Raw genomic sequence first — 25,323 nt, 5'->3', positions numbered from 1 at the left:
AAACAAGTGGGGCAAAATCAGCTTGATATAAAAACTCAAGTTATTCAATTAATAATCTTTTGTTTCCTTGTCTCCTTCAATTTGTGTGGGCTTGGGGCCCTATAATTTGGGTGGGTTGAGGAACTTATTTTTTTTGTTCTTGCAGTAAATTTGCTTGTAGCAAGCAGAGGTATTTCAAAAGACCCTCTGATCTTGGAACTAAGCCCAATTATTATAGTGGGTCCTTAATAATTGAATGTGTGTATGTGTGTGTTGATAATGATGAAATAAATTGGTTTTCTCCAAGGAAAAGCATTTTAACAAGGAAGAGCATTTTCTCCCTTCATATATATGTGTGTATATAATATATATGTGTGTATATATATGTATATGTATGTGTGTGTGTGTGTATATGTATATTATATATATTTTCGAACCCAGGGGGGCATTCTACCTTTGAACTACACCCCCTAATCCTTTGTATTTAAAAAAAATTTATTTTACAGTATTAGGGATGGGACCCCGTGCTACACCCCCAGCCCTATTTTTTATTCTTAGGGTCTCACTAAGTTGCCGAGGCTGGCTGTGAACCTGCAATCCTCCTGTGTCGACCTCCCAAGTACTGGGATGACAGGTGTGTACCATCACACCTGGCTTTCCCTTCACATCTTTAACCTTAGAACTTGTCTGAATCTCTAAGAGTTGCTGCTGCTGCTTGCATCACACCCAAACTATGGGACAGAGAGTAGCTTCTGCCTCCGGGCGGTGCAGTAACATCGTGTCTCTGCCCTGAGACTAGCTGCTTCACCCCACCCGAATGGCAAGCCACCTCCTCATGCTTCAGCCTGTTGGCATGATGGGGTGTCGAGTGGGAATATGCCAGTGCTGGCAACCCGGACTGAAAGCCAAGGACAGGGAAGAATAAGTGCCCCATTATCTAGAGACCCCCCCTTCAGTTGGGGCCATCACCTCCCTCTGCATCACCCTTGAAGCGTATCTCTGTCCCTGCCCCGGGACGGGGAGGGAGCCTGTGTCCACAGGATGCCGAATCTGGGCGTGGTGCTCTCCCCTTCTATTTCAGGGGTCCAGTACGGCTTCTATACCCCCCATCAGTGTACCCCAAAGTCAGGGAGAGCATTTCAAGGGACTAGAAGTGACAGCCGCGTCTGGGGCAGTGGCTGGGGCCTCTGAGCTCTGGGCCATGTGGGTCTGGGAGGGTGGGCCAGCCCCGGGAGCTTCCTCGGGGCCCCAGGACAGAGCAGGAAGAGGCCAGGCTTAAGCTGCCTTGCCAGGGTCCTTGCTAGTGCCGGAAGCTGGGACAGATGCACGCCTGCAAATGGAGAAGAGCCCGTTTTTCCTCATCCGCTTACCTCAACCCTTCCCAAGCTGAGCTGGGGAAGGAGGGGAGGAGACTGACTTTTCTGTGTATGTGTGTGATGCTGGGGACTGAACCCAGGGGCATTCTACTTCCGAGCTATACTCCCAGCCCCCCTTTTTTTTTTAATTTGGAAACAGGGTCTCGCTAAGTTGTGGAGGGCCTCACCAGGAAGCTGAGGCTGGCTACAAACCCAGATCCTCCTGTCTCAGCCTCCCAAGTACTGGGATTATAAACATGTGCCACCCTGCCTGGTGAGACTGACTTTTAAATCTGACAGGACTTCAGTGGCCAAAAGTGAAGAGAATACAATGGCTCCTTCCCAAAATGTCACTGGAGGTGAGAAAGAAGCCACAAGTGGTTCCTGGGCCCAGATAAAACCTCTTCCTTCCTGCCTCTTCCTTCCTGCCTCACTGAATCCAGACTGCCTACTGCACCAGCTTCTTGAGATTGGGCTCGAGTGGGAGAAATGGGGGTAAAGGGGCGCTGGAGGAGAGGGGGCTCTGGGTCGAGGGGACAGAGGAGAGGAGAGAGGAGGCACACGCAGGAGGAAGAGACACATGGAAGCAGAAACACAGGTGAGCCACGAGAAGAGGGGGAGGTGAGGGCGGAGAGAAAAAGCAGCCCATTTATTATTGGTGGAGTGAGTCAGGTCAGGCCACAGCTGCCACTGGGCTTCAGAGACAGCTGTCCTGTCCTCTGACGGGTGGGCTCGCCCTGCTCAGCTTTCGGCGTGCCCTCCCCGTCCCACCTCAGTGGCTCTCGCTCCAGGCTCAGTGGTGTGGGAAGCCCAAGAGAAGGGTGATTATCTGATGGACCCCGGAGAAGATAACAGAAGCAAAATCATCCTATGGGCATGAGAGAACCAAACCCTGGCCAGACTTGTGTCCTGGGCCTCGAACATTCTGCTTTAAGATCTACGCGGCCTTGCCGGAAGGTCTTACTTGGCCAGCAGGCTCATGAGGTAGGTGGAGGTGTTGGTGTCCAGTCTCAGGGGAGGCACCGTGACGTAGGCGGCCGCGTGGGACCAGTCCTGGTGATAGTAGTGTAAGCCCGTCAGTGTGGCATGCGCGGTGGTGGTCTCGGCCAGCACCACCTTCCCTGGAAGAAGAAGGGGCAAAACTCTAAGTATGAAGCCACCGAACTCGAGAATCACAGGTCTGAGCCTCTCGTTTACAGGTAAGGGAGCCTGGTGGAGACAGGAAGGGGCTTGCCAAGCTCGCTGGACCACTGACTGCATGGCTGTGTTGGAGCCCAAGGTCTTCTCTGCGGTCCTGCTGGTTTGGGCAAGGCAAATGTTACTGAAACCGAAGAGGTCCAAATGTCATCTGAAAACTTAGATAATTTCACCAGACCCTGGCAAAGTGACGGCCGTTCCTGTAAAGCTGTTAGCACACACATGTGCAGAGGAAACTACTGATTCCGAGGGACAGGGGAAGACAGGCGCGGTGCTGTTCTCAGGAGCCGGGCCCCACAGTGTGCGGGCTGCTGGGCCCCGCCCCACGCCACGTGCGCCTGAGCCCGACTCACCTTGCATCTTAGCAGCTGCGATGACATCACCAGCGGAGATGCTGGACACGTTGACCAGGTAGATGGGACAGTGAGTCTAAACACAAGAAACAGCAGGAATGGGAGCAGCGACCCGCAAACAGCCCCACCCCGTCTGTCCTTGCGCAGGCATCTCCCCTGGTGGCTCATCCCCACCCTCCATGCCAGGACGCTGCAGGGCCCCGGCTGCGGGCTGAGGAGCTGCAGGAAGCAGGGACGGGGCAGGCGGCAGCAGAGCCCGGCACCTCGTGGCAATACTGCTGCGTGTGAACCTCACACTTCTCCCATCCGACCGCTACAACTGTAACTTAAAGGGAGGGACTAGTTTTCCTATTTTAATTTCCTGTTCATAAGAGACAGTCTCGTATTACATCCTACATCTAAAACTGCAATGCCAGCTAATTAAAGGCTGCCTTATCAGTAGACAGAGTGTACCCTGGAGAAGAACAAAATACAATGGGGCCAGACAAGACCCATCTTGTGAATGGACGCCTGGACTGTCACATCGACGAGCTTTTTCCCTACTAAGTGACGTGACCATAGTCTGTGGCTTAACTCCTTTGGGCATAAAGGAGCTGCCTTCTGCTTGTTTAGACCTTTCCTTATTCTGGGGTAAATTTCCATTGGGAAGTAATTGCTAAAATAACTACTGCCATAACAGTCAGGCCCTTGTCCAGCTGTAGGACCTATAAAGAGCTAATGGAAACTTTGTTTCCCTGAATGTTCTTTTGATGCTTTCTTTGCTTATCTGGTTTGATGTGATTGATGTAAATAAACTAATGTTGGGGTGGGTTAACCTAAAGCCTGTCTTCCTCCCCTATATTCCTAGAAGCATTCTTCCCTGCTTATATCCTTTGGGAGTAGCCCAGGCCATTCCAGGGGGAAGGGTTCCAAGTGTGAGCCCCCATTGGAATCACTGGGTGGGGAACTTGTTAGTACAGATCGCTGGGTGTCACCCCCATTTCCGGTTCAGCTCGTCTGCCTGGGGCCTGAGAGCCTGCGCTCCTAACTCCCTAATGCTGACAGAGATCTAACACTGCTGGTCCAGGGACCACACTTTGAAAGCCACTGTTGGATTTTCTGAGCAAACTGAACCTTTTAGTGATGGTTAAGGAGAAATGATGGCTATGGGCCCCTCTGTTTATATAACATTTCCCTTCCTTGGCTCCTCTGATCCTAAACCATCCCGTGAAATACCATCGTTCCAATTTTATATAATAAACCAGCAATCACGGTGATGGAGGGACGTGCATGTGGCTGAGAGCTGGTGTCAGGCAGAGGCCAAAGCTAGAGCTTCTGGCACTGACTCCTGCAGGTTTCCACCAGCAGACTCTGCTAGTACCTTCTGAGCCCCAGGGAGGCTTTACCCTAACCCACATGGTCTAGCTGTGTAGGTTTAAATTATGGCTCTCCACGCCACAAGTCTACCTATTCCTCCAAAAGAAAGAGATTCCAGCTGTGGTGAGGCTGGGGTCTCCTCCCCTTCCCAGGCCTCCTTTGAGAGTCATTTCCACCTGAGCAAGGAGCCTCTGCTTCAGCTAGCTTAAAAGGGTGGAGCAGAGAGCTGGAGGTTAGGTAGAATGCAGAACTCCAGGAATGACACTGGGCTCAGCAAACAGGGCTGGAGTCCTGGGCAATGTGCATGCCCAGGACCCTAGCCCTGCCCAATGAGACCACTCAAATGAGACTGCTCGGGATCTGCTACTTACCCTGTTTGCAATGGTGATGACTCTGTGAGTGGCTTCGGCTTCCAGCTGTTAGAAACAAAGGACAGGAAGGAACCCAGCTTCAGCAGCTCCTGAGGCTCAGCTGCCTCAGAGCCCTCCACACAGAAAGCTCCGACAGGGACACCAGGAGGGGCCCCAGGGCCACAGGGCTGATCGCAAGGCCTGCCTGGGCAGGGGCCCCAGCTCCAGCCACTGCGGCTCCCAGGAGGGAGAGTCCTGGGACTCAGGGTACCAGGCACATCCCTGCTGGATGCTGCTCTGGGCTTGGTTAAAAGGCAATGACTGAAAGTCAAACAAAGAACCCGGAGTCCTCGCTGCCTGGCTTCTGGAATGTTCTGTCCACAGCCCCCTCAGATGTGCAGTAAAGGAGCAATTCTGTGCTTTGGTACTACTGACATGTGGAGCTAGATAATGTGGTGGGCGCTGTCTGCATGCTCACTGTAGGGTGCTGGCGGCATCCCTCCCCTCTACCTACTAGATGCCAGTAGCATCCCGCCCTCTCCCAGTTGGGACAACCCAAAATATCTCTAGACATTGCCAAATGGCCTCTGGGGAGCAAAACCCAGGTCCCTCCCTTTAACCAGCGGATGCAGCTGGCGACTGTGATTGCTGTCACTGACTCCCAGGGAAAGCCTGGGCCTGCACGGCCTCGCAGGTTCTCATGGGCACATCCCCACAGCACTTCCCTGAATGCAGTGCATTTCTCTCTACCAATTCTGAGATACCCAAACTGGACCAATATTCAAGGTAGTGGAGGGCAGGGACAGAGCCAGGGCAGGACCGAGGCGAGCCGCCTTGGCTCCTGGGTGATGGTGAGACCAGAGAGCCCATCTCCTGGACACCCAAACACCACTGTGCATTTTGGCTTTGAAAAAAAGAGAAAGCATTATCCCCCGCAAATGGTGGAGGATGTTGAACAGGCTCACGGGTCAAGGAGGCATTATTTGCCCAGTGTGGTCCCTCCATATTGACCAAGGAACGTAGACTTCCTTGGCAGGGAGACTATGGGGAATTCGTGTCAATACCCTGCAAGTCAGTGTGCACGGATGAAAGCAGAGGGCTGGGAAGAGCAGGGCTTTTCATTCCCACCTCAGAACGTAAGCAAGGGAAAACGCTCGGACAGATGTGGGCCTCTTGATTCTGGTGGGAAGGGTCCAGAGTATCCCTCAGTCGAGGGCCTCAGGCCTCAAATGACGAGCCCTGGCTGGTAATTTGGAATTTTTTCTGATATCAAGAAGCCCTTTCCGGAGTGTTGATACTGTCTCCCCGACAGCCTTGAAATTAGAATCCAAGGGGTGGAGCATGGTTCCAAGAAAGCTGTTCATTGGAAGTTTCTAGGTAGGAATTTCACCCGTGAGAAGTGATATAATTTATATTTTTGACATCTCTTCTATCCTAAAAGATTCCGAGTCTCTGGGAAAGAAGCTGACAAATGCCACGGGGCTCGTCCTCACCTCCTCCGGACGGCTGATCTCGATGCCTTCTGGGCCTGTGATGCCCAGATCTAGTGCCTCCTTAGCACCCTGAAATCACAAAGATACAAGAAAATACTGAGCCCATCTCTTGCTGTGTTATCAACTCATTTTGCCTGGAGCTGTCATCAGGTGTGTGACGGGTGGTGCAGAACTCCACTGTGAGCCCTCACAGGGCGCCACCCCATCCGCCTCTACACCCTCTGCTGTAGACTTGCCTCGGCCACAAGCTCCCCATTTTCGGCATGGACCCGGGCGATCGCCCCGATGTCCTTGCATGCGTGAAACACTTGGTACAGCTCGTTGTCCCGAAGCATGTACAAGTCCTTGTAGGTCATGAACATCTGGAACGAGTTGACACCCTTCTCCCTCACCAGTGTCTCCATTTCTGCTTTCACCTGGAAAGTAAAACACAAAGGTGATGTCAGGTAAGCACTGTGGTCCTGGAGGATGTGTGTGGCCAGCCCCCAGCTCAGCTGGTCTTCACGGTACGACTGCTCTTGACCTTGCAGTGCCCGACTCTCCTCCCACCCCCAGGGTGCTGTGAGGTCACCTGAGCAAATGGTGTAAACTGTAAGCATGGCACAATGAGAAAAACTATATTCTTTTATTTAGTTTTTGTTTTGAAACAGGGTCTCACTAGGTTGCCGAGAATCTCACTAAGTTGCTGAGGCTGGCCTTGAACCTGTGATCCTCCTGTCCTAGCCTCCCAAGTGCTGGGATTACAGGCCTGTGCCATCATGCCCAGCTAGAAACTATATTCTTGGCATGGTTTCTTTCCTATCACATAGACATGTCCAGTGTTGATGCCTCCAAAGATGTCTTTTTGGTAAACACTAGGATAATAACTTTTATTCCTGTGGCCTGTCCTCTGGTCCCCAGAGTGAAGTGGTGTTACCAAGAAGGCATACTTGGGCTAAAAATCCAGAGACTCTGGGGGAAAAAAAAAAATCGCAGTAGGAACAAGGCAAAGCATGAACAAAGCTATAAAAATAAAGACATTCATCCCAATATTATTTATGTTGGGGGAAAAAAGCAGAAGCAACGCTGGTCTGCTGGAGGAAAACAACTTGAGCTTCATTTACTTTCCAGAACGCCAGGCGGCCGTCACACTGCCGGCCATGAAGACCGTGCGCACAGCGGAGGGCGCTCACACGTGGGCAGAGCCGTCGCCACGTGAGAAGCATGCGGGGAAGGACTGGCAAGCCAAGAGCCCAAACAGCCACGGGGATGACTTGAGCTTCCTTTCTTTTCCTTCTTTTAAATCTGCAGTTAGAAAATAATATTCATTACTAAAAAAGAACTTGCCGGGCGTGGTGGCGCACGCTTGTAATCCCCGCGCTTGGGAGGCAGAGACAGGAGGATCGCGGTTCGCGACCAGCCTCAGCTATTTAGTGAGGCCCTCTGCAACTCAGTGAGACCTTGTTTTATTTATTTATTTATTTATTTATTTATTTATTTATTTATTTATTTATTTATTTTAATTTTTTGGTGGCTCGGGGGTTCCTGGAAACCCTTCTACCTCTGGGCTACACTCCCAGACCTATTTTATATTTTTATTTGGAAACAGGGTCTCTTAAGCCAGCGCGGCTGGCTTCGAACCTGCGCGATCCTCCTGTCTCTGCCTCCCAAGCGCAGGGATTATAAGCGTGTGCCACCACGCCCGGCGAGACCTTGTTTTAAAACAAAGAATAGCCGGGCGTGATGGCGCACGCTTGTAATCCCCGCGCTTGGGAGGCAGAGACAGGAGGATCGCACAGGTTCAAAGCCAGCCGTGCGCGCTGGCTTAGGAGACCCTGTTTCCAAATAAAAATGTAAAAATAGGTCTGGGAGTGTAGCCCGGAGGTAGAAGGGCTTCCAGGAACCCCGGTACCACCAAAAAAAAAAACAAAACAAAAAAAAAACAAAGAATAAAAAATAGGGCGGGGGGTGCAGCTTGGAGGTAGAATGCCCCTGGGTTCCATCCACAGTACCGCTAAATAAATAAATAAACATAAATAAATAAATAATAAAGGAATTTAAAAAATTAAAAAGAATTTAAAATTCTAGATGTATCAAAGCCTTCACCACCCCTAGCAACTTAGGGATGGCTGGCCTGGCTGCAGAGTGGCTGGGAATCTGCAAAGATCTTCTATTCCGGGCCAGTTCCTGGGGGAGTGAGGCTCTGAACAGAGGTCACTGCCTAGAAGGGTGTCCAGAAAGGAGATCCCCGTCATCTAAGTGTGGTTGGCACCCTAAGCCTGGTACCAGCAGGAGGGGCCTTCATGCTATAAGGTTTTAGGGCTCCAGGCTGTCCATAAGTGCCAGACCAGAAATATGGAAGAGGCCATGCATGGTGGTACATGCCTGTATCTTAGTACTTGAGAGGCTAAGATGGGAGGCTCACAGGTTTGAGGCCAGGGTCAGTAACTTAGTGAGACCCTGTTTTTTTTTTTAAAGGGCCAGGCATGGTGGCACATGCTTGTAATCCCTACGCTTGGGAGGCTGAGACAGGAGGATTGCACGGGTTCGAAGCCAGCCTCAGCTACTTACTGAGGCTCTTAGCAACTTAGTGCGACCCTGTTTCCAAATAAAATATAAAACAGGTCTGGGAGTGTAGCTCGGAGGTAGAAAGCTCCTGGGTTCTATCCCTAGTACCACACACACACACACACACACACCCCAAAAATAAATAAAATAAATACAATTAAATTAAAAAGGAAAGAAAAAACAAAAGAGCTGGGGATATGGTTAGGAGGTAGGACACCCTGGTTTAATCCCCAGTACCACAAACAAAAACAACAAAAACAAGCAAAACAAAAAAAGAAAAAGAAAAAAAATAATGAAGAGACTGGATGAGCCCCCAGCTCACTAAACCCGAGGGCAGAAGCAGAACGAGGCTTTGAGTGACCGTCTCAGAAGCAGGCGCTCGGACCAGGGCCCCCACTGTGCACTTTGTAAAACATCTTACGTGTGCTGTGCTTACACCGCAGCGACATCCATCAAACTACTGGCACAAGGGGCTTCATAAATAATTAAAGATGGAATGACTATGCAGGCTGCTTCCCTGGGTAATAAGCAGTGAAATGCAGCGACGAAGCAAAATCTAAATGCCTCTGTATCTACTTTTAGGAAGAGAAAGGAAATGGGAATTCAGGAAAAGGAGACCGGGTTCTGGCCCTGGGGCTCGGGAAGGGAGAGGACAGCTTGGGATCAGAAGCTGAACTGAGGAAGGGCTCAGGAAGCCAGCCTCCGGAGGGAGATGCCCTGTAGGAATGGCGCTGGTCCTCAGGGCTGTTTGGACCAGGCGGGGCTGAGCAGGAGGTGGCGGCCCTCGGTTTAGAAACCTCGGCTCAGTGCCATCAACAGCTAGTACGACCAAGATGCCACTCTGCGCCTGAGCCCCGCTTAGCCCGGCACTCCCCATTAGGTGTCGGGGTAGCTTAGTACAGGCAGGACTTGCTTAGATCCTGTGGTCAGAGCACGGAGCCAGCACTCCTGAGGCCTGGCCTTTGGCCTGGGACTCTTGCAGCTAGGGGCGTTCTATCTGCTGGAAAATGGTCTCCTTGCATTAATTAAGCAGGATAGGTTTAACCTCTGCCCTTATGGAATCCCAAGTGTTTCTTTCAGGGGGCTCAGGCTGGTGGTGGGAGGTGTGTCCATAAGGGTAGGCCCCAGATGGCCCAGCCCCAGTGGCTCCTCTATACCCATAAAACCTTGGGTGCCTTCTTTGGGAGGTCTCCCAGCAGCGGTACCTTGGGTGCCCACCAGGTGATCCCCACGTGGAGGGCGTAGTCACAGCAGACCTTGGGGTCAGCGAGACCCCGGCACTTCTCATAGGCCTCCACGAGGGAGGTCTCCTTGTCTGGAAGGACGTGGCCAATGACCATGGTGGTGCCGCCAACGAGCGCCGCCTGGGGGAGAGGAGAAAAAACAGGTCAGTTTTGCTGGCATCCAAGTCACCAACATGGTTGGGCCCGGTCCTCAGGAGACACCCAGGACAAAGGGGCAGTGAGGACCAAATGCAGCAAGGAATGGGTACTCTACGGGGCTGCACAGAAGCCAGCGTGTGACCTTCATCATTACTGTGAAGCCGGCACACAAACCTGCTTCAAGGTTTCCGTTGCACTCTGAGAAAATCACATACACGTGAGCCCAAGGCAATTCTGTTTTTCCAAGGAGACAATCCTCCCCACCACTCCCGCATGATTTTTTTTTTTACCAACTTGAATATAAATATCCAAGTATAATGTAATATAAAGCACAGTCAAATGTCTATTTATAATATTGACTAATTTAGCCGGGCATGGTGGTGCACGCTTGTAATCCCAGTACTTGAGAGGCTGAGACAGGAGGATTGCAGGTTTAAGGGCAGCCTCAGCAAATAGTGAGATTTTCATCAACCTAGTGAGACCTAGTTTCAAAATAAACATAAAATAGGACTGGGAATGTAGCTTGGAGGTAGAATGCCCCTGGGTTCAATCCCCAGTTCAACAACAACAACAACAACAACAACAACAACGGTAATAATAATATTGACTAACTTATTTACATACATATAATGTATAAATTATAAATTTGGATATATTGTTTTTATTCTCCCACATTTCATAGAGCAGTTTTACTCAAACTTTCCACATGTATCTTTAGTATTAGTCTTTATCTTCAGTTTTTCCAAGCATTATTAGCTAGCTAGCTTTTCTTTTCTTTCCTTCTCCCCCTTCCTTGTTCTCCTTCCTTCCTTATTCCTTTCCTCCCTTCCTCTCATGGTACTGGAGATTGAACTCAGGGAACTCTACCACTGAGCTACAACCCCGGCCTTTTTCCTTTTTAAGTTTTAATTTTCAAAAAGGTCTCGTTAAGTTCAAGGCTGGTCTCGAACCTGTAATCCTCTTGTCTCAGCCTCTCAAGTACCGGGATTACAGGTGCATGCCATCAGCCTGGCTAGCTTCATTTCTATATATTTGGTCTGAAATAAGAGCACTTTTTAGGTGTGAGTCTGATTCATCAGTGAAAAACAATCCTATTCACAATCTCCATTAAAACAGTACTTAAAGGAATCTTTAAAAAGCAGTCACAAAACATACTTCCAGGAAAAACTACTAAACCTATATTAAATTCCTCCTAACTTTTAAAAACTAATTTGTCCAGGTGATATCCACGAACTTCCAAAACTAGCATTGTCCAAAGGCAAGTTTTGCTATTACAATGAAAATAACTTGCCAGGTCCCCATAACACAACGGTCTTTGTGACGGCTCTAACATAAGGCGGCTCATTTTTTTGGACGAACTGAAGTTAGGGAGAGGCCTGTCCTTCTGTTTGAGTTCCTGCAGTGATCTGGGCTCAGGGCTTCAGGCTCCATTCCTGTTCTGCCACTTCCTAGCCGGGTGACCACAGCCAGGCCACGTCCTTGAAGTGCAGGGTTTTTACTCATACTCTGGGAAAGCTCCTAGGTTGGACAGTTGTAAAAGTCAACTTACGGAATGGATCTGGTAAAGTTGTTGTTCTGGTGTGTGTGTTTAATAATTCGGAACTTAGGTATTTATCTTTGTTTCCTGTAGGGGTGAAAAACACCACAAAGTTGTCTTCACGACTTAATGTTTCTCTGTTCAATTAAGTCCTTGATCACAATTTGGAAATATTGCTGTAGAATAAGCCTCTGAAGAAGCTGGGCGTGGTGGTGCACTCTTGTAATCCCGGTACTTGGGAGGCTGAGACAGGAGGATCACAGGTTCACGGCCAGCCTCAGCTACTTAGTGAGGCTCTCCGCAACTTAGTGAGACCCTGTCTCAAAATAAAGAATAAAGCTGGGCATGGTGGCGCACGCTTGTAATCCCTGCTCTTGGGAGGCAGAGACAGGACGATCTCACAGGTTCGAAGCCAGGCTTGCTGGCTTAAGAGACCCTGTTTCCAAATTAAAAAAATATAAAACTAGGTCTGGGAGTGTAGCCCGGAGGTAGAAAGGTTCCATCCCCAGTACCACCAAAAATTAAATAAATAAATAAATAAATAAATAAATAAATAGGATTGGGGGTGTAGTTCAGAGGTAGAACGTCCCTGAGTTCCATCCCCAGCAAAACACACACACACACACACATACACACACACACACACACACACACACACACACCTCTGAAGGAAACCAGTTCCATGGTCAAACAACAATTAAAAAGAAAAACAAAACCCAGAACTCTTGCAACCATGGTTGTCCATGTAGAACAGGCTGGGGCAATGAGTATTTTGTGCGCTGTCCTGGGGGACTCCATGGTTTGACTTCTCGCATAGCTTAAAGCAACCAACAGAGGGTGGTAGATCTGTGGAACAAGTAGGAAGAGGGAAGGGGCGCGGGGAGGTGGGGGAAGGGTGTGGCACAGCCCGAGGGGAGGGGAAGCTAGGCAGATTGTAGCTTACTCCTGGCTTCTATTTCTGACTCTGCTCCATCCTGCCAGGCTGATTCATCCGCAGAGCAGGCGGTTGTACTCTATTTTGTCCTGCAATGCATTTCTTGCTCTTACACGTGCACGCGGGGGTGTCTGATATATTGGGATTTTACACATTAAATTGTTTTATTTTTCTGTGGTTCCAGATTGCTTTCCTTTGCACCCCCTCACTGCATCTGCAGCTTTGGAGAGCAAAGAAGAGAGCGGAGGAACAGCACAGTGTGATCACAGAGCCAGGGTGGCCCTTAATATTTGGGAGCCCTGGTGCAAGAGTAGGAAAGGAGGTGCATGTGCCACATCTCTATGTATTCAAAGGGGGTAGCTCTAGCTAATAAATCATTGCACAAAGCATATTCTGTCCTCTTACTCTGACAAATAAATCTTTCTAATGACCTAGAGGACTAGGCTTGAATTTATAATTTTTAGGGTCTTTGAAATTCTGAGCTATACTGCAGAGAAAGCTCAGCCTCTGGGCCTGCCCAGCCCACAGGTCTAAGCTCTGCCCATCGCCTGCAAAATCCTGCCCTTGGGTCTCATGTGCACACACTTGTGGTCTGGCTCCCAGGAAGGCAGATTCAGGCTCGTGGAGACTCTGAAAAGGTTGGGGACTTTGTCAGGGGATTCCTGGGACCCTGAGTGGTCTAGGAGTGGAGTGTGCTAAGGGGGGTTCTGGGCAGACACAGCTCCTGGGGCCCATGGGAAGAGATACTAATTGTCAGAAGACCCAAGCAGCAGCATCTAAAGTCCAGCACACAGGACAGAGTCCATTTTCCAATGGTTCTGGAAGGTGTTTAGAGCATGGGGCAGTGGTCTTGATGACCCTCAACAGTTGTAAACCAGGAGCAGCCATGTAGCCCCTCTGTACCTCGGCCACCAGGACACAGAAAGGATTTGGGGACACAAATGCAAGGGCATCTTCCGTGAGCTGCCCCAGGCCTCCAAGCAAGTTCGTGGAATCAGCAAACCCTCCCGGCTGCGGGCTCAGGAGCCCAGACCCTGGATGTGCACACCCTTGTCTCCTCTCAGAGAAGACACACAGAGCTGGCTTTTAAGATATGTGCAGTTCCAACCTCTGGATGAACGCTGCAAGCTCTGTTGCCACAGGACCGTGATACCACAGATGTGACAGACCTTTTCAGCCTCGGCCCATACAGAACAGCTCAGACAGATCATCAGTAGAGCATGGCCGGTCCTGTCCCCAAGGCTCTCAAAAGCATTGCATTCAGAATGTGGTTGGGGCTCAGTGGAACAGTGCGTGCCTAGCATCCAGGAGGCGCGCGCGCGCGCACACACACACACACACACGGTATTGGTCAGGTGAGTTGTGAATCTTTAATGGAAGTCATGTTCATGGAGGCTAATTTATAAGATGGGAAAGGGTTATGTTATGAGTGAAAAAGGAGGTATCAGTCAATATGTGTACTCAAGATGTTTAGAACTATGTTTAAACACACACAGCCCCACACAAGCTAAATAAGCGGGAGGAAGTATACCAAAACATTAACCATGGCTGTTTGGGGTTAATGAGATTCTGAGTTATTTTTTCTTCTTTTCTAAAATTTATTTAAGAGAATGTATTACTTTCTTTTAAAAATGTTTGTGGTTCTGGGGACTGAACCCAGAGGCATTCTATCTCTGAGCTACACCCCCCCCCAGTTCTACTTTTTTTTAAAATTTGGAAACAGGGTCTCATTAAGTTGCTGAGGGCCTAAGTTGCTGAGGCTGGTTTCAAACCTGTGATTCTCTTGTCTCAGCCTCCCAAGTACTGGGATTACAGGCACGAGCCACCACACATCACACAATTTAAACTCTGTCCAACTAAGCTTTCTCCACTGTATATGTGAGTACTACTTTTGTCCAAATACAGGACTTCACATCTCTTTTAAATTAATCTAGACGTTAGGACTATTTCTTTAACTGAGAGTCACAGCCCATCACCATACACATCTGGCAGGGTACAAAACACAATTATACCATTCCAAAGGGTTACTCTTATTTTGCTTTTGACATTTATGACACACTGACAACAGTAAATCTGGTTTTATTGGATGAGCAGTATTGTCACCCCCATCTGTTCCCTAAAAATACTTAAAAGTAATCCAGTCTACTTAAAAGTAATCCAAGGAACAGCTTCCAGGGGATACTCTTCACCAAGAGCAGGAACTTGCACTAGAACTCAACCTGAACCTTTTATAAATATCATCGTTAAGTGCAGAAGGTCATCCGACCACCATGGAGGCACATGGGGGTCTCCGTGCCAACCAGGGACCTGCTCAGCAAGGTGAAAAGAAACTCCACATACTTATGCCAACTCAGATGTCATTTATTTGCCCACATCATGAGGATGGAGAGAACGATGTACTGGCCCTCCCTGGTTTTATTAGGGTAGAGAACTTTGAAGGGCCATTCGCAGCTGAGCATAGTGGCATACACTTTTGATACCGGTACTTGGGAGGCTGAGACAGGAGGATTGCAGGTTTGCAGCCAGCCTCAGCACTTGGCAAGGCCCTCTGCAACTTAGTGAGACCTTGTTTCCAAATGAAAAAATAAAATAGGGCTGAGGGTGTAGCTTGGTGGCAGAATGCCCCCTGGGTTCAATCACCAGCACTCCCACCAGAGTAATTATATCTTTCACACTGCCGCGTATCCAGTCTTGTAGTACTGAGTTTCCATACCAATGGCCTTTTCTCCTATAACACTACCACCTCCAGTTTGGCTGTCTTGCTCTAAGGCCAAGAACCAAAAAAATCAAGGCACAAATTTTGTGCTTGGCCACTGAGTAGGCACTCAAGTTCGGGGTCGATCCATGGGGTTGTCCCTGTGGGAGGAAGAGGGATTTCCTAGAATGAAGTCTCATACAGGTGCATGGAAAGGGGTGGGTGCTTGAGGAAGTGACTTGATTCAGAAAAGCAGGATCTGCTACTATCTAGATGTATGGATTGAGGGAAACTTGATAGTTACAGGGGGATACTGCACTGAGAATCAAACACAGGTATTTGGATTTGCTTTGGTTTGGATAGAGTTTGAAGGTGTCCCCCAAGGGCTTGTGTGTTGAGATTCAATCTTCACGGTGAAGTGTTAAGAGAGTAGGAACTTAATCTGGCCATAGTGCTCAGAGACTTTGTGAGGTGATTAAGATTAGATAAGGTCATCGATGTGGAGTCCCCAGGACTGACTCTGGTGACTTTAAAGGAGAGGAGACCAGAGGTTATACAGACACACGCTCATGTTCTCTTGCCTTCTGATGTCCTATATATATTGCCTCAGGACTCTGCCAGCAAGAAAGCCATCACCAGGTGCAGCCTCTCAGCCTTGGAACTCCACAACGGAGAGCCAAGGTAACTTTTCTTTATAAAGTATACAGCCTCAGGTATTTCGTTATAGCAATAGAAAGCAGACAAATACAGATGTGCCTTATAAACTAGTATGAAATGCAAACGCTGCTACATCCCTTAATGCAGCTGGGGAAGCCATCAATTGTTCAGATGGATCTGCTTTTCCGAAAATTGCTAAACCCCTTCTTTTTCCTTTCACATTAAAATTATTTTCCATTTTTAGCTTGTACCCGCCCTGGGTACAAGAGGGAGGAAAAGTACCCGCTTGGTAGTTTTGCTCTTGCTTGGGGGGTAGTTTTCTTCACCTTCAGAGTCTGTCTGCTGCTCCTGGACCTCTGGGAAGACAGCTCTTAGCACCACCATGCCTTCTGATAGCAGCGGCCTCCAACAGAAGTGCCCAAGCATCACATGGAGAGAGATGATGCACATGCGGTACTTAGAACCATGCCTGGCACGTGGCAAACATCTCTTCCGTCAGCCAGGGTCAGTTTCATGGGCTTTGTGCTTGGTTTAATGCTCTGTAGCCACTATCTGACAATTCATATGTGTGTGTATGTATATATATATACATACACATACACACACACATTTTTAAACAAGAAGGTCCACATTTTCCTCTTGTACTGGTCCCTGAAAATTCTGTATCCATTCCTTCCACTAGCTCATCACCGACACTGACTGACACAGAATGAGCCAAGGCCAATTCACCAGGTCAACACTAGGGGCCAAGGACCCTCCATTACTCCTCTGACAAGGCTGCTGGAAAGCTGACCACCACTCCATCCTCCTTGAGTCTCCTCTACTCTTTTATTAAATGCTTTTTTTTTTTTTAAAGAAAACAGCCTCTTCTGGGGCATCCAGGGGCTGCACCATCGGGTCTTCGAGGCCACCCTCACTGTCCCTCTGGCTACATACAGCTCTTAAGCCTCATCTTGAATGATAATTGGCAGCCTTGTTGAGCATGTGCTGCAGCTGATGGCTTTCTCTAGCTTGCACATTTGCAGTTTAATTGCACCCCTAAACTTCCTTTCACTTTCCCCTTTCGTTTTCTGGGTCTGCAGCCTCTACCACATCTTCTAGGGCGAGGTGCCCCTTCCTGACCTCCGGGTGCTCTTCCGCTAGTGTTACGGCATCTAAAACTCGCACCTCATTCTTCCAACTTCCTTCAGAGAAAACGGACATTCCATCCACAATATATGTTAGGAAACTCACATTCCCCCCATACTTAACCGCTTTATTTAAAGGCAGAATAGTATAGTGACACGAATCAGACTTCAAGGCAGGCAGATTCGGTTTGAATCCCAGCCCCATCACTCATTAGTTTAAGACTTTGAGCAAGTTACTTAATCACTTTGTCCTCCGGTTCCCTATTTTACAAATAGGGATAATGACATATCCCTTCTGGGGTCATTATGAGCTCTGAATGAGACAGTGCCTGTGGAGCCCTAGCCCAGTGCCCGCAGAGAGCGGGAAGTCAACTGTGGCGGCCGTTGACGCCAGGGTACACTGCGCGCTCTGCCGGGTGCCAGGCACTGCAGAGGAAGTGAGAAGCGCGAGCACTTGACAGTGGGTACAGCCCACCTGGCAAACAGGAAAGGCTCATTCATAAATAGAACCAGATACTAGGGGAGGAGAAGGCACACGAGGTCATATTCCCCAATGACGGGGGGAGAACATCAAGGTCAAAAGAAGACAGAGGAAAGACAGGCAGGCTGTGCGCCGGAAGGTGTGGTGCAGCCAGAGGACAGAGGCTGGACCTGCTTGGTTTGGGATGAGGTGAGATGATTAGGGCCAGGTGTGTGCACCTTGGATGGAGGTGGCGGCGATGTGGGAGTTTAGGGAGTGCAGGCCTAGGAGCACACGTACAGACAGGGCTCTGGCTCCCATCTCTGGCCACTTCTATGTCCCAGGGAGGGAGGCTGTTGGGAAAGCTGTGATGATCTTATTGACCTCAGCTGTAAGCAGCCACAGCGGCTTCAGGGCAGAGCAAGAACCTGAAATCAGACTTAGCAAGATCCCTCTGGCTGTGAGCGTTAGCTCAGTGGCAGTGTTGGGACTATGGGCTTGAATTTGGAGACTGGGATAGAAGGGGCATGCTTCCTGGAAGAAGCACATTAAAAAAACAATTTTATTTTGAAATGGTGTCTCACTAACTGCAGAGGGCCGAAGTTGCTGAGGCTGGTCAGGAACCTGTGATCCTCCTGTCTCAGCCTCCCACGTATTGGGATTACAAACATGCATAACTACTCTCGGTTAAGAAGCAAGTTTTGACAGTGGAGGAGGAGGTAAAAATAGGTAATAGGGGAGGTGAACACTCAAGTAGCTAAAAAGTAGTATCTGGAGAGGGAAGATCAAATTTGGTGGTGGGTGGGGAGTTTTTATACATATTAAGATAGAGATCATTAAGAGACACTCAAGTGGAGATGAAAATTGCTAATTACTAGTAACATCATTGAGCACCTAACTCCATGCCTGTTGAGTTCTCATAACGGCCTCTGACACGGGTGCCAGTACCTCCCTTGATCAGATGAGGAAACGGGGTGCTATTCTATTAGGTTGGGACACTTCTTCCCACCCATTCAGGAGGGGATACTGGTAAAGAGAGGCAGCCACATGGGGAAGGATTCAAAGGAAGACATCTGGGTGTGGTAGCACACGCCAATAAATCCCAGTACTTGAGAGGAAGGTTGCAGGTTCAAGGCCATCATGTGGTAACTTAGCAAGGCCCTATTTCAAAATAAAAAATACAGTAGGGCTGGAGGGTATAGCTCAGAGGTAGAACGTTCCTGGGTTAACCCCCAGTGTGTGTGTATATACGTATGTATGTATGTATGTATGTATCATGTATCATCTGTCCTCCCCGCCAACATGTGTGAGTGCAACACACACACACACACACACACACACACACACACACACACTCACACACACATGCACATAATGAAGACAAGACCAGGAGGGAGAATGGGAAGGAATCTCCAAGGAACCATAGGCCTGGGGTATAGAAGTCAAGCCACCCTATTGCTAAAGCATAATCAGTCACTCCCTGGGTTCACTGGCTTGAAAGAAAAGGTGAGCTTCCAAGTTAGGATGCAGCCCCTTCCTGGGGCCCTGAGTGCCTGCTCCCTACAGTAAGCAGACAAGACTCCTTGTGTGTCTCAGAGACAATGAGCACACCTATTCAGGAAGCCCCAATCTCAGCCTGCCCCGGCCCCTGCTTGACAGGAAGACTCCAGGCACACGCCACACTACCTGCAGCTGCTGGGAAGTTAGAGAAGGCTCTGTGACGCGCTGTGGAATCCCCACCTGCCTCCCGCTGTGGCCTTCTCAACAGAGCAGGCCCGATGGCCAGGCTGTGGAGAAGCTGGTCCCACTGGTCAGAAGGAGGGTGGGCATGGGCTCCCATCCCGACCTTCCCCGTGGCCACAAACCCCTGTACCAGGGGAGCTGCCTTTCTCCATTGCACAGGCGCAGAGCTGGAGGCAGAACCTTCAGCCACAGCCTGGAAAGGCTCATTGCAAGGGGACCTCACAGGCAAGACAGTTCCAAGGTCTGGGGTTCCCACTCCTAAGGGCTCCAAAGCAGCACGGGGGTGCTCCCTGAGCGAAGCTTTTGGATTAGATGCAGAAAGGAGCTCCAGAGAGTTGCAGAGCAGCCTAAACACCGTCCTTTTGGCCACATGCACGGAGCCCTCCAGGGTTGGTGTACCTTCACAGACACCACAAGTGGCAGACCCTGCCACCGTTGCAGCTCGTTAGAGACCAACCCAGGCTGTGAACCCAGGCATTTCTACTCCCAACTCCATACTCTCCTGTGCTGACTGTGAGCCCGAGCCTGCTGAATCAGTAACTAAGCGCAGAGCCTCCCAGCCTGGGGCCATCCCATGCCAGCTGCGGGGCCTCCCAGAGGGTGTGCTTCAAACAGACCACCGGCAAGGAAATACACGCGACAGCCCTGACAGCATTTTCTCATTCTGGAAGTACGAATACATGAATAACAATTGGTGGAAAAAATACGAAAGCATGCACGGTTTTTATGGTGAGGCACGCATATTTCCGTGGGTAAGTGTTTCCTTTTAACTCAAGAATGAATTGATTTTCAGACTGGTAGACTAGCAAGTTCCAAGGACACAGGCGCTGCCTGCTGGCACAAAGTGACTGAAACCTTCAGACCACTTTGGCAGTAGCTCCTGGGTTTAACTTCAGGAATGGAATTAACACTTACCGATGGCCCATCACGTTCAGGGTTCTTAGTATTGTCATATTTGATCCTCAAAATGACCCTAAGAGCAGAGACTCAACAGATATGCACACGCTCATATTCAGAGCATAGGCAATAGCCCAAGGTGGAGAAGAACCCAAGTATCCATCTATGGATAAGGAGATGAGCAAAGTGTAGTCTATGCACGGGGTGGAATATTATGTAGCCTTAAATAGGAAGGAAATTCTGACACGTTACAACATGGATAAGACCTAAAGACATTAAGCCCAGTGAAATAAGCTGGTTGCAACAGGAAGACTACTGTGCAACCCACGTATATAAGGGTCCTAGAGTAGTCGGATTCACAGACACAGGCAGTGGTTGGTGGTTGCCAGGAGGGAACAGGGAGTTGGTATTAAGTGGGTACAGAGTTTCATCTGGGGAAGATAAAAAGGCCCTGGAGACGCTGGTAGTGGTGGCTGTACAACTGTGAATAGGCTTAATCCCACAGAACTGTGTATACTTAGACATGGCAAATTTTATCTTTTATGTTTTTTTACCAATATAATTTTTAAAAATACTCTGTAAGGATAGGGGCTCACGCTTCTCATTTTACAGAGAACACAAGCCACAGGAAATCACTTGGGCTGACTGAATGAAGATCCATCCGTCCGGCATGAGAGCTCTGGGTTGCTTTATGCTAAGCTGCCCTTCCGAGCTCAGGGCAGCCCCGGCCGGACTGAGGGGCCCCTCGCTCCAAGATTCCCCCATCAAAGAATGGAGAAAAGTCCACATGAAATGAGACCTACAGGCAGCTTACACACAGAGGAGTAGGTGTGGCCGGGGCTTGAGTTACGAGGCTAAAGCTGAGAATTGTGCCAACATTTAAAATTATAAAATGAGGAGCTCCAGGCTTCTCCCTAATTTTACCAGAATGATTATCTTCACTGCCGAGCATCCAATTTAAATTCATTGTGTTTAATACAAAGCCCCAGCACCCAGCAGACTGTCTCCCGACTTGAAGTTGCCATGGAGATGAGAGATGATCCTCAAAGGGAGGGATGTGGCAGCGGGAACGTGGCTGCCAGCGTCTGCGAAGCCAAGGGCCTGCGGAACCCATTCGGAAATCGAGCTGCACAGACAGGCCCTTTGTCACCCAATTCCTCAGCAAAGGCTCCTTCTGATCCCAAAGTGGGGAGGTTCCTGGGCCCATGGGCCACGATGATAGGTAGTCAAAGTCCAAGCTGCCCACAGATGTCAGGGAGGCGGGATACATCCGCACTCCAGAATACAACATGAGCACCCCACTTACTCGCTGTCCCTTGTCTGCTTCGGCCTCCTCAAGGCCCTCCTTTTAGCCCCACAGCTGAGCGGTGGCAGGGCCATGAGGCTGCTGAGGGAGGCTGCCAGGAGGCCCCCTGAAACCCTGGAGGAGTGGGTGCTGGAAGGCCGCGGGAGCAGACAGACCTGCCCTGTGCTTATTAGCTTGATGGCTTGTTTCACTCTGAGCCCCAGCTTCCCACCTGTGAAGGGAAGATAATACAACCTGCCTGAATGGGGCTCCGAAGATGGAAACAAGTGCGTAATGGATATAGAAACACCCTGAGCAGGGGCCCCAGGTTCAGGCTGACAGCTCGAGGGAAGCCCAGCTACAGAGGAAGATGGCAGGAGGCGGAAGCCAAAACTCCAGGCCCCATGGGCAGCCACATGCCACCAGGGGCCATCCCGAGCCTGGAAGAAGCTGAGCGTGCCCCACAGAGAATACGGCACTCCCCACATGGCAGAAAAGATGGTCTCTGACAGCCACCGTGTCGAGAGCACAGAGATTCGGAGCCGGAGCTCTCTCCTGGACACAAGTTCCAGTGCGTGCTGTGGTGGCAAAATGGAAGGAAGACAGTAAACTGGAAAAGAGGAGCTACAGCCCAGGCCTGGCCAGGAAGAACGGACACCCCAAAGAACGGAAACTGATGGGGAGGGGAGGGGAAAGGGGCTCTGTGGCTAGAATTTCAGTTCATAAAGTTTATACCATCTAGTCTGCTTAGAATCCCCCAACCAAACCCCTCTTCTCCCCTGATCTTAAATGTTAAGGCCAAGAGGTACAGAATGAACTCTCTCCCAAAATGTCATCATACTGTACTATATTTTTAATTTTTTTGTGGTACTGGGAATGGAACCCAGGGGCCTTCTACCTCTGAGCTACACTCCCAGCCCCATTCTTTTTTTTTTTTTTTTTTTAATCTTGAAACCAGGTCTCACTAAGTTACTAAGGTTAGCTTTAAGTTGCTGAAGCTGGTCTCAAATCGGTGATCCTCCTGTCTCAGTTTCCCAAGTTCTGGGACTATAGGAGTATGCTGTCACTCTTGGCTTATACTTTAAATTAAGACGCAGTGCCGGGCGTGGAGGCGCACGCTTGTAATCCCGGAGCTTGGGAGGTGGAGACAGGAGGACCACGCAGGTTCAAAGCCAGCTGCTCTGGCTTAAGAGACCCTGTTTACAAATAAAAATATAAAAATGGGTCTGGGAGTGTAGCCCTGAGGGTTTCTAGGAACCCCAGTACCACCAAGAAAGAAAGAAAGAAAGAAAGAAAGAAAGAAAGAAGAAAGATGTAGTATCTCAAGACCATACATTTATATAAATATCTGTAATCATATCATAGATTCTTTCCTTCCAAGTAACTTGAGAATATATATATATATATATATATATATATATATATATATATGGTCTCACTAGGCTGATAAGAGTGTCATTATTACCCCCAGCTTGAGTTTTATTTTTTATTTTTTATTTCCTAACACTTAACCACCTGGAAGGGACCACGCTAAGCATAGCAACTATTTATCAGGTGCTTGGTTCATGCAGTTTCTGGATTACAGCCTGCACTAAAAATGGTTGCTTTCAAGGACATAGATTATCCCAAATAACGATGAAAACAAAGAACAAAGTCGGAGGGCTTACCTTACCTGCTTTCAGGACTTACTGTCAAGCTACAATAGTCAAGAGACTGTGGTATTAGTGTAAAGACCAAAGAGAACGTGGTGTTGCTGTAAAGCTGGGTGTGGTGGTGCATGCCTATAATCCCAGTACTTGGGAGGCTGAGATAGGAGGGTCACAGCCTCAGCAACTTAGAAAGACCCTCAGTAATTTAGCAACACCTTGTTTCAAAATAAAAAAAAATAAGGCTAGAGGTGTAGCTCAGTGGTAGAATGTTCCTGGGTTCAATCTCCAGTCCCACCAAAACAAAACAGAATAATAAAATACAGACAGATCAAAAGAACAGAAAGCAGAAAGGGAGTCCGGACATAGGCCCATATATACATGGCCAACTGTCGTTTTCTTTTTTTAGTGGCACTGGAGATTGAACACAGGGGTATTCTACATTTGAGCTATACTCCAGCCCTATTTTTTTGAAACAGGGTCTCACTAAGTTGCAGGAGACCATGCTAAATTGCTGAAGCAAGTACCGGGATTGCAATGCGTGCCACCACATCGGGCATGGTCAACAGTTCTTTTAAACAAGGGATAATCTTGAAATGCATCATAGGCCTAATTTTAAGAGCTAAAATTATAAAATATGTAGAAGAAAACTACTATGATTTGAATGTGTCCCTCAAAAATTTATGTGTTGGAAACTTAATCTCTAAATTTATGTGTTGATGGCTTTGTTTTGTTTTTCTTTTTGAGTTTTTGGTACTGGGGATGGAACCCAGCGGCATTCTACTCTGAGTGACACCCCCAGCCCTATTTTTTATTCTTTACTTTGAAACAGGGTCTCACCGAGTTGCAAAGGGACTCACTGAGTAGCTGAGGCTTCCGTGAACCACCATCCTCCTGTCTTAGCCTCCCAAATACTGGGATTACGAGCGTGCGCCACCACGCCCGGCCGTGCTGATGGTTTTGGAGGTGGGCCTTCATGATGGCATTGCTGGCTTCGTAAGAAGAGGAAAAAAGACTAGAGCTGGCACACTCGCTCCGTCTTGCCTGTGATGCCTTTGATCATGTTTTGATATAGCAAGAAGATCCTCACCAAATACTGGTGCCATGTCTTGGACTTCCCAGTCTCCAGACCATGAGCTAAATAAGTATTTATTCTTTACAAATTACCCAGTTTGAGCCGGGCGTGGTGGTGCACGCTTGTAATCCCCATGCTTGGGAGGCTGAGACAGGAGGATCGCACGGGTTCGAAGCCAGCCTCAGCTACTTAGTGAGGCTCTCAGCAACTTAGTGAGACCCCGTTTCAAAAAAAAAAAAAAAAAAAAGGTCTGGGAGAATAGCCTGGAGGTAGAAAGCCTCTGGGTTCCACCCCCAGTACCACAAAAAAAAAAAAAAAAAAAAAAATTACCCATTTTGTGATATTTAGTTGTAGCAACAGAAAATAGAGTAAAAGCCAGTAAGAGTAAAAAAAAAAAAAAAAAAAAAATAGAGTAATTGCCTCAGCAATTTAGTAAGTCCCTGTTTCAAAATAAAAGATAAAACACAAAGCTCAAGCTGGGCGTAGTGACACACGCTTGTAATCCCTGAGCTTGGGAGGCGGAGACAGGAGGATGGCGCAGGTTTGAAGCCGCGCGCGCTGGCTTAGGAGACCCTGTTTCCAAATAAAAATGTAAAAATAGGTCTGGGAGTGTAGCCCGGAGGTAGAAGGGCTTCCAGGAACCCCAGTACCACCAAACAAACAAACAAAAAAACCCCCAAAAGCTCAAAAGTAAAATTCCCCAGGGGTTCAATCCTATGAAACACACACACACACACACACACACACACACACACACACACACACACGACAGTTAAGAAAATGAAAAAGTTATGAGTAACAGATTGGAAGAAGATATTTGCAAAACATATATCCAACAAACCAGACTATATAAACAACTCTTACAATCAGATAAAAAGACCAACAACTCAATTAAAACATGGGCCAAAGCATAAACAGACATTTCCCACCGTAGATAAATGGTGGCAAATGAGCATGTAAGAGAATTCAACATTAGTGATCGGGGATGAGCAAATGAAAAGCAACGAGAAACCGCCGCACATCTGTAGAGTGGCAAGTGGCGGCAGAGATGTGCGGCAGCTACTGCTGGGATATAAACTGTTGAGACCACTCAGGAAACCTGTTCAGCAATTGCGTAAGGAGCTAAGCATACACCCACCACGACTGAGGCATCATCCTTCTAAGTAACTGCCTAAGGGGAATGAAGCTACGACCACACAAACGTGTACATGGATGTTCACAGTGGCTTCATCTGTTACAGCCCTGGACATAACGC

At 48.7% G+C, this 25,323-nt stretch overlaps 1 protein-coding gene across 1 annotated transcript in view; it reads right to left on the bottom strand.

Moving 5' to 3' along the window:
- The window catches only part of DPYSL5 (dihydropyrimidinase like 5), a gene marked incomplete at both ends in the record, with an annotated part of 46,322 nt that overhangs the window by 11,376 nt on the left and 9,623 nt on the right, over positions 1-25,323 (bottom strand). The window contains 6 exons of the mRNA XM_080710968.1: positions 2,299-2,455; positions 2,885-2,960; positions 4,612-4,656; positions 6,084-6,152; positions 6,320-6,499; positions 9,836-9,994. Of these exons, the coding sequence (XP_080567094.1) occupies positions 2,299-2,455; positions 2,885-2,960; positions 4,612-4,656; positions 6,084-6,152; positions 6,320-6,499; positions 9,836-9,994 (686 nt within the window). The remainder of the gene's footprint in view (positions 1-2,298; positions 2,456-2,884; positions 2,961-4,611; positions 4,657-6,083; positions 6,153-6,319; positions 6,500-9,835; positions 9,995-25,323) is intronic.

The sequence above is a fragment of the Muscardinus avellanarius genome, assembly GCF_963383645.1.
Source record: "Muscardinus avellanarius genome assembly, chromosome: 15".
NCBI lineage: Eukaryota > Metazoa > Chordata > Mammalia > Rodentia > Gliridae > Muscardinus > Muscardinus avellanarius.
The sequence above is the reverse complement of the archived record's forward strand: the minus strand, read 5'-3'. Positions and strand labels throughout refer to the sequence as shown.